Here is a 9606-nt window from a genome sequence, read left to right as displayed (position 1 = left end):
GTCACATGGCCCTGGCAGGATTACAGAGCGGTTAGACATCGGCGGCTGTCAGATGTGGGATGTATATAAGACTTGTATAGACGCCCCCCGCCCCGCAGGTCACACGGCCCTGGCAGGATTACAGAGCGGTTAGACATCGGCGGCTGTCAGATGTGGGATGTATATAAGACTTGTATAGACGCTGCCCGGCCCCCGCCCCGCAGGTCACACGGCCCTGGCAGGATTACAGAGCGGTTAGACATCGGCGGCTGTCAGATGTGGGATGTATATAAGACTTGTATAGACGCTGCCCGGCGCCCGCCCCGCAGGTCACACGGCCCTGGCAGGATTACAGAGCGGTTAGACATCGGCGGCTGTCAGATGTGGGATGTATATAAGACTTGTATAGACGCCCCCCGCCCCGCAGGTCACGCGGCCCTGGCAGGATTACAGAGCGGTTAGACATCGGCGGCTGTCAGATGTGGGATGTATATAAGACTTGTATAGACGCTGCCCGGCGCACCAACTGATGATCTCATACCATTATTTTTATCCTCATACATTGATAATTAATTTGTCTGACACGCTATTGATTTTGTGCCTCTTGTTTTATTGACAGTGTTTTCTGTTTAATGTAGAAATGGCAAACCTCCCATTCCTGCGGTTCCAAATGAAAACAGCGCTCTGTGAATTACGGGCAGAGACATACTGACCTTCTGAGGACCTGTCTCCTGAATCATCCCCAATGAGACCTGTGTCAAATACCGCTCCGAAATACACCAGCATCTAGGCTCCGAAATACACCAGCATCTAGGCTCCGAAATACACCAGCATCTAGGCTCCGACAAACACCAGCATCTAGGCTCCGACATACACCAGCATCTAGGCTCCGACATACACCAGCATTTAGGCTCCAAAATACACCAGCATCTAGGCTCCGATATACATCAGCATCTAGGCTCCGAAATACACCAGCACCTAGGCTCCGAAATACACGAGCATTTAAGCTCCGAAATACACCAGCATCTAGGCTCCGAAATACATCAGCATCTAGGCTCCGAAATACACCAGCATCTAGGCTCCGAAATACACCAGCATTTAGGCTCCGAAATACATCAGCATCTAGGCTCCGAAATACACCAGCATTTAGGCTCCGAAATACACCAGCATCTAGGCTCCGAAATACAACTGCATCTAGGCTCCGAAATACACCAGCATCTAGGCTCCGATATACATCAGCATCTAGGCTCCGAAATACACCAGCATTTAGGCTCCGAAATACACCAGCATCTAGGCTCCGAAATACACCAGCATTTAGGCTCCAAAATACACCAGCATTTAGGCTCCGAAATACACCAGCATTTAGGCTCCGAAATACACCACCATCTAGGCTCCGAAATACACCAGCATTTAGGCTCCAAAATACACCAGCATCTAGGCTCCGATATACATCAGCATCTAGGCTCCGAAATACACCAGCACCTAGGCTCCGAAATACACCAGCATTTAAGCTCCGAAATACACCAGCATCTAGGCTCCGAAATACATCAGCATCTAGGCTCCGAAATACACCAGCATCTAGGCTCCGAAATACACCAGCATTTAGGCTCCGAAATACATCAGCATCTAGGCTCCGAAATACACCAGCATTTAGGCTCCGAAATACACCAGCATCTAGGCTCCGAAATACAACTGCATCTAGGCTCCGAAATACACCAGCATCTAGGCTCCGATATACATCAGCATCTAGGCTCCGAAATACACCAGCATTTAGGCTCCGAAATACACCAGCATCTAGGCTCCGAAATACACCAGCATTTAGGCTCCAAAATACACCAGCATTTAGGCTCCGAAATACACCAGCATTTAGGCTCCGAAATACACCACCATCTAGGCTCCGAAATACACCAGCATTTAGGCTCTGAAATACACCAGCATCTAGGCTACGAAATACACCAGCATTTAGGCTCCGAAATACACCACCATCTAGGCTCCGAAATACACCAGCATTTAGGCTCCGAAATACACCAGCATTTAGGCTCCGAAATACACCAGCATCTAGGCTCCGATATACATCAGCATCTAGGCTCCGAAATACACCAGCATCTAGGCTCCGAAATACACCAGCATTTAGGCTCCGAAATACACCAGCATCTAGGCTCCGAAATACACCAGCATTTAGGCTCCGAAATACACCAGCATCTAGGCTCCGAAATACATCAGCATCTAGGCTCCGAAATACACCAGCATCTAGGCTCCGAACTACACCAGCATCTAGGCTCCGAAATACACCAGCATCTAGGCTCCGATATACATCAGCATCTAGGCTCCGAAATACACCAGCATTTAGGCTCCGAAATACACCACCATCTAGGCTCCGAAATACACCAGCATTTAGGCTCCGAAATACACCAGCATCTAGGCTCCGAAATACACCAGCATCTAGGCTCCGAAACACACCAGCATTTAGGCTCCGAAATACACCAGATTTAGGCTCTGAAATACACCAGCATCTAGGCTCCGAAATACACCAGCATCTAGGCTTCCGAAATACACCAGCATTTAGGCTCCGAAATACACCAGCATCTAGGCTCCGAAATACACCAGCATCTAGGCTCCGAAATACACCAGCATCTAGGCTCCGAAATACACCAGCATTTAGGCTCCGAAATACACCAGCATCTAGGCTCCGAAATACACCAGCATCTAGGCTCCGATATACATCAGCATCTAGGCTCCGAAATACACCAGCATTTAGGCTCCGAAATGCACCAGCATCTAGGCTCCGAAATACACCAGCATTTAGGCTCCAAAATACACCAGCATTTAGGCTCCGAAATACACCAGCATTTAGGCTCCGAAATGCACCAGCATCTAGGCTCCGAAATGCACCAGCATTTAGGCTCCAAAATACACCAGCATTTAGGCTCCGAAATACACCACCATCTAGGCTCCGAAATACACCAACATTTAGGCTCCGAAATACACCAGCATCTAGGCTCTGAAATACACCAGCATCTAGGCTCCGAAATACACCAGCATCTAGGCTCCGAAATACACCAGCATCTAGGCTCCGAAATACAACAGTATTTAGGCCCTGAAATACACCAGCATCTAGGCTCCGAAATACACCAGCATCTAGGCTCCGAAATAAACCAGCATCTAGACCTCGAAATACACCAGCATCTAGGCTCCGAAATACACCAGCATCTAGGCTCCGAAATACACCAGCATCTAGGCTCCGAAATACACCAGCATCTAGGCTCCGAAATACACCAGCATCTAGGCTCCGAAATACACCAGCATCTAGGCTCCGAAATACACCAGCATCTAGGCTCCGAAATACACCAGCATCTAGGCCCCGAAATAAACCAGCATCTAGGCCCCGAAATACACCAGCATCTAGGCTCCGAAATACACCAGCATCTAGGCTCCGAAATACACCAGCATCTAGGCCCCGAAATACACCAGCATTTAGGCTCCGAAATACACCAGCATCTAGGCTCCGAAATACACCAACATTTAGGCTCCGAAATACACCAGCATCTAGGCTCTGAAATACACCAGCATCTAGGCTCCGAAATACACCAGCATCTAGGCTCCGAAATACACCAGCATCTAGGCTCCGAAATACAACAGTATTTAGGCCCTGAAATACACCAGCATCTAGGCTCCGAAATACACCAGCATCTAGGCTCCGAAATAAACCAGCATCTAGACCTCGAAATACACCAGCATCTAAGCTCCGAAATACACCAGCATCTAGGCTCCGAAATACACCAGCATCTAGGCTCCGAAATACACCAGCATCTAGGCTCCGAAATACACCAGCATCTAGGCTCCGAAATACACCACCATCTAGGCCCCGAAATAAACCAGCATCTAGGCCCCGAAATACACCAGCATCTAGGCTCCGAAATACACCAGCATCTAGGCTCCGAAATAGACCAGCATCTAGGCCCCGAAATACACCAGCATTTAGGCTCCGAAATACACCAGCATCTAGGTTCCGAAATACACCAGCATCTAGGCTCCGAAATACACCAGCATTTAGGCCCGATTTCTACTTTCCACAACCAGAATTGGAAGAAGATTTTAGCTAAATGAGAGAAGACTCAAAAAATTTCAACTTGACAACACAGAACAATACATTGGCCTTGTAGAGTGTTGGACAGTCTGCATCATCGGAAAGCCAGATTTATTATTACACCCCTAGACCAATGTTCTTGTACTCCTCTTCCATGTGTAGCAGCTCCTCCTCGACTTCATGTACAGCAGCCCCTCCCCTACTCCATAAGCAGCAGCCCCTCCCCTATTCCATGTGCAGCAGCCCCTCCCCTATTCCATGTGCAGCAGCCCCTCCCCTATTCCATGAGCAGCAGCCCCTCCCCTATTCCATGTGCAGCAGCCCCTCCCCTATTCCATGTGCAGCAGCCCCTCCCCATTCCATGTACAGCAGCCCCTCCCCCATTCCATGTGCAGCAGCCCCTCCCCATTCCATGTACAGCAGCCCCTCCCCCATTCCATGTGCAGCAGCTGGTCTCTGAGGAAGCGGGCTGCTTATCCCATGAAACGGTTGATTGGGCCTCAGTTACCCCCTTTGCTATTGCTGTCTGTATGTGATCCTGTTGGAATACATTTGCAAGCTAACTCAGCGCTTTCTTCTCAGCTATTACCCTGGAAATCTGCAAGCTGGGAGCTCCACACTGCGGCTATCCGATCACACGGCACAGAGGCAACACTGAGCGCCAGCTCTCTCCTCTCTCCTTGCTTTACCAGATTGTAACCTCCTTTTCCATCCAAAGTCCTCTCTTACTACTCTTCAGCAATCCCTCCTCCACATCAAGCCGCCCAAGGCCCGGGCCTTGGAAGCCTTCCCAGAAATCCGGCTTTATGAGCGATCTGCGGCTAAACTGCATAAATCCCTCCAGCACTCACAGTAACGCTGCAACTGCTGGAAAGCAGAGCGGCATGCCGTATGTTTATGGTGAAAGTTTTCTGTGCTTCTGACCATTCCTTTACCAAGGCCCTGATTTAAAATTCAAAATGCCATTATCCTTCTAACCTGTACATCACTTGGCATTTATACTAAAACTCCTCCCCCCCAGCAGAGGTGCCACCCCCCTCATCGGCGGGCTAATCTGCCAAACGGACGTGTCATTTGACTGACGTTCTTAATTTGACTAAGAATCCATGATGCCAGGCTAAGTGTCTCTGAAACGGCCGCATCCACCTCGGCTTTCCTATTTAGATGCTATCTGCCCCGTCCCTGGCAACACTACATCTGTCTGGCACTCCGGATCATCAGCTCCATCCATCTCCGCTGCCTCCCTATCAAACAGCTGAGAAATAAAGCAAAGTATGACAACATCCCTCTTCCTGTACCTCCATGTGCAAATGATGGATTAAGTAATTTTTGTTCTACAGCTCGAGAACACAAGACATTGCTCACGGTCTAAGCTTTCCAGAATCTTTATTTCTCTTCAACGGAGAGAGGCGGAAAAAAAAACAAAAACGAAAAACAGAAAAAAAAAGAAAGAGGGAGAAAGAGAGAGAGAGAAAAACATGGAGCGGTTTTAAAATAAAATACTGTCAGTGGCTGGAAGTCTATTAACATGGGAAACAGTGAGAATTGAAATAATCTATTGAAACAGTGGGAGAGATTTACATTTTTCCATATCTCCAAAGCCGCTGTAGGCAGTTTCTACATCCCATCATGTAAAAACCATTTATTTGTCTGATAGCCCACCAAAGTCACACGCCGAACTATGAAAATACATTAGTTTGGGCCGCCGCGTAAATCTTTGATCTGTATCAACGGGAGAAGTAATAGAACGGGGGACATTAGGGGCGTCTCGGTGGCGACATCGGCGGTGGCATTTCAGACAGGCGGTGGAATTGAAATTCTCCGGGTATCTGCCACCTCATCTTTTCTCCCGCTTCTTTTAGGTTATAAGAAAAGAAGGTAAAGACCTTTATTTCTCTCCTTCCGCTCCTCATCTGCCGACATTTTTCCCGGTTTAAACAAAAACTCTATTTTAGCTATCCAATTTGCCAAACGGTCGATCTGACCCACAGGGGGAGGGGAAAATAATACACAATCCAACCAGATGAAAAGAATCGTTTAGAGATTTGGATGGATGGAATGATTATTGGTCATCGCTCAGCACCATTAGCAGGACTCGTATGGCCGATCGTTCGGGAGGGTGCACTGTGAATGGCACATCTATGCCTGAGATCAACTGGCAGGACTATGGGGATTGGTTCCACTTGCAGCATTTTAGAAGCAATCCCAGAGTGATCGCATTAATGGTTGAAAAGCCAAATCCCGATTGCTCTGGAAATCGTGGTAGATCAGGTAGCGTGAAGTCCCTTCTCAATGGGGTGCATATGTAGAGGAAGCGATGCACACCACTAGTGAAGTGCAGGACCAAAACAAACTTGCAGCAAAAATACAAAAAGGTCCACCCACTCCAGTGTGGTTCAATCCACGTTTATTCACCACAACACATCGAGACATGATGCCATTCCAGCACTAACAATTTGTTTCGGGGCCACAGAGGGTCCCCTTTGTCAAGGCAACAGAAACTAATCGTTGGTGCTGGAATGGCATAATGTCTCGATGTGTTGATTAAACGTGGATTGAACCACACTGGAGTGTGCAGACCTTTTTGTATTTTTTCTCAATGGAGTGGAGATCACTTTGCCTGTGAAGAAGGGGAGACCAGGAGGAGCCAGATGGTGCACTATCATTGGGTACAATCACGGAGTAGTAGATACTCACAAGACCGGGTTGCAATCCTGCAACCACCATATGCACAATGCACATGCGGAAAAATAACCGGTCTCGCTCGGCGTCCCGGAACCTTCTGGAACTGGGCGGTCGCTCTCCTCCTCTGATCCTTTCTACTGGTGGACTGCGTGAACAAGTAGTGAGGAACGGACACCTCACTTGTAGGCGTGAAGCACTAATGGGATTGGGAAGGTTGGGGAGGCACCCAAAATATAATAGGGTAGATGGACCTATATTCTATAGCGATATACAATCACATTACCATACTAATACGGTGTTTGATCCCCTTTCACCTTCAGAACTGCCTTAATTCTACGTGGCATTGATTCCACAAGGTGCTGTTAGCCCATATTGATAGGAAAGCATCTTGCAGTTGATGGAGATTTGTGGGATGCACATCCAGGGCATGAAGCTCCCGCTCCATCACATCCCAAAGATGCTCTATTGGAGTGAGATCTTGTGACTGTGGAGGCCATTTTTGTACAGTGAACTCATTGTAATGTTCAAGCTTTGTGACCTGGTGCATTATCCTGCTGGAAGTAGCCCTCAGAGGATGGGTACATGGTGGTCATGAAGGGATGGACATGGTCAGAAACAATGCTCAGGTAGCCCGTGGCATTTAAATGATGCCTAATTGGCACTAAGGGGCCTAAAGTCTGCCAAGAAAACATCCCCCACACCATTACACCACCACCACCACCAGCCTGCACAGTGGTAACAAAGCATGATGGATCCATGTTCTCATTCTGTTTACCCCAAATTCTGACTCTGAGACTCATCAGACCAGGCAACATTTTTCCAGTCTTCAATTGTCTAATTTAGGTGAGCTGGTGCAAATTGTAGCCTCTTTTTCCTATTTGTAGTGGAGATGAGTGGTACCCGGTGGGGTCTTCTGCTGTTGTAGCCCATCCGCCTCTAGGTTGTGCATGTTGTGGCTTCACAAATGCTTTGCTGCATACCTCGATTGTAACAAGTGGTTATTTCAGTCACCGTTGCTCTTCTATCAGCATGAATCGGTCGGCCCATTCTCCTCTGACCTCTAGCATCCACAAGGCATTTTCACTCACAGGACTGCCGCATACTGGATGTTTTTCCCTTTTCACACCATTCTTTGTAAACCCTAGAAATGGTTGTGTGTGAAAATCCCAGTAACTGAGCAGATTGTGAAATACTCAGACCGGCCCGTCTGGCAGCAACAACCATGCCACGCTCAAAATTGCTTAAATCCCCTTTCTTTCCCGTTCTGACATTCAGTTTGGAGCTCAGGAGATTGTCTTGACCATGACCACACCCCTAAATGCATTGCAGCAACTGCCATGTGATTGGTTGATTAGATAACTGCAATAATGAGAAATTGAACAGGTGTTCCTAATAATCCTTTAGGTGAGTGTATATAAAAAAGAGGTTTCTTACCTCCAATGAAGACTCGCATGGATTAGAAATAGGGGTCTTTATTATAAAAACGGTTATGCCCTTGCACCATATGGCTCATAGGAAAGGTTATCTGTTTGTATTGACCTGAGGAAGCGGGCTGAGACTGTGAAACGCGTTGTCTACAGCATAACCGTTTTTATAATAAAGACTCCTTTTTTCCAATCCATGTGAGTCTTCATTGGAGGTAAGATAACTCTTTTTTATATATATCACTATAGAATACAGGTCCACCTACCCTAATATATATTAGGCTCCTCCTCCACATTCCCAATCCCGATCTCTCTGGAAATCATGTATGAATTGTAGGGATCACAAGCATTCAATGATTTCCACCGGAACCATCACTTCTTTCATATGTGCAGCTGAGGGTGCTGATTTCACTGCCTGTCAGTTGCTCCGGTGGTGATTTCACTACCTGTCAGCTGCTACGTTGGTGATTTTACTTCCTGTCAGCTGCTCCGGTGGTGATTTCACTGCCTGTCAGCCTCTCCGGTGGTGATTTCACTGTATGTCAGCTGCTACGGTGGTGATTTCACTGCCTGTCAGCTGTTACGGTGGTGATTTCACTGCCTGTCAGCTGTTACGGTGGTGATTTCACTGCCTGTCAGCTGTTACAGTGGTGATTTCACTGCCTGTCAGCTAATTCGGTGGTGATTCACTGTATGTCAGCTGCTATGGTGGTGATTTCACTGCCTGTCAGCTGCTCCAGTGGTGATTTCACTGCATGTCAGCTACTCCGGTGGTGATTTCACTGCCTGTCAGCTGTTACGGTGGTGATTTCACTGCCTGTCAGCTGCTACGGTGGTGATTTCACTGCCTGTCAGCTGTTACGGTGGTGATTTCACTGCCTGTCAGCTGTTACAGTGGTGATTTCACTGCCTGTCAGCTGTTACAGTGGTGATTTCACTACCTGTCAGCTAATTTGGTGGTGATTCACTGTATGTCAGCTGCTACGGTGGTGATTTCACTGCCTGTCAGCTGCTCCAGTGGTGATTTCACTGCATGTCAGCTACCCTAGTGGTGAGTTCACTGCCTGTCAGCTGCTCCGGTGGTGATTTCACTGCCTGTCAGCTGTTACATTGGTGATTTCACTGCCTGTCCGCTGCTGCGGAGGCATGCTTTAGGAAGAGTTATTGTTTGTTATGGAGAAGCGAAGGCATGCTTTAGGAAGGGGTAGGGATCTGGCTGTACAGGGCAGCTCAGCAGAGGGGTAATTTGGGAAGAGTGGTGAGTTTGAGAATTGCCCAGGAAGGTGCTGGGTCGGGTGAGGGGCCCTCCATTGCCTCCTGCGCTGTCCTGACGCAGGGCGTTTATAGAGTGAGAATTGCCCAGGAAGGTGCTGGGTCGGGTGAGGAACCCTCCATTGCCTCCTGCGCTGTCCTGACGCAGGGCGTTTATAG

General features: G+C 48.1%; 1 protein-coding gene across 1 annotated transcript; it reads right to left on the bottom strand.

Annotated features, from left to right (window-relative positions):
• Positions 1 to 736: 736 nt before the first annotated feature.
• Positions 737 to 8204, bottom strand: LOC137533650 (ice nucleation protein-like). The gene is made up of 2 exons (XM_068254989.1): positions 8186 to 8204; positions 737 to 3933 (listed from the first exon to the last, which is right to left on the bottom strand). Exons 1-2 carry the CDS (start codon positions 8202 to 8204, stop codon positions 737 to 739), a joined length of 3216 nt encoding a protein of 1071 aa, XP_068111090.1.
• Positions 8205 to 9606: the final 1402 nt, after the last annotated feature.

The sequence above is a fragment of the Hyperolius riggenbachi genome, chromosome 9 (assembly GCF_040937935.1).
Source record: "Hyperolius riggenbachi isolate aHypRig1 chromosome 9, aHypRig1.pri, whole genome shotgun sequence".
In the NCBI taxonomy this organism is placed as follows: domain Eukaryota; kingdom Metazoa; phylum Chordata; class Amphibia; order Anura; family Hyperoliidae; genus Hyperolius; species Hyperolius riggenbachi.
Note: the sequence above shows the minus strand (reverse complement) of the source record. Positions and strands in the feature narration are given on the sequence as shown.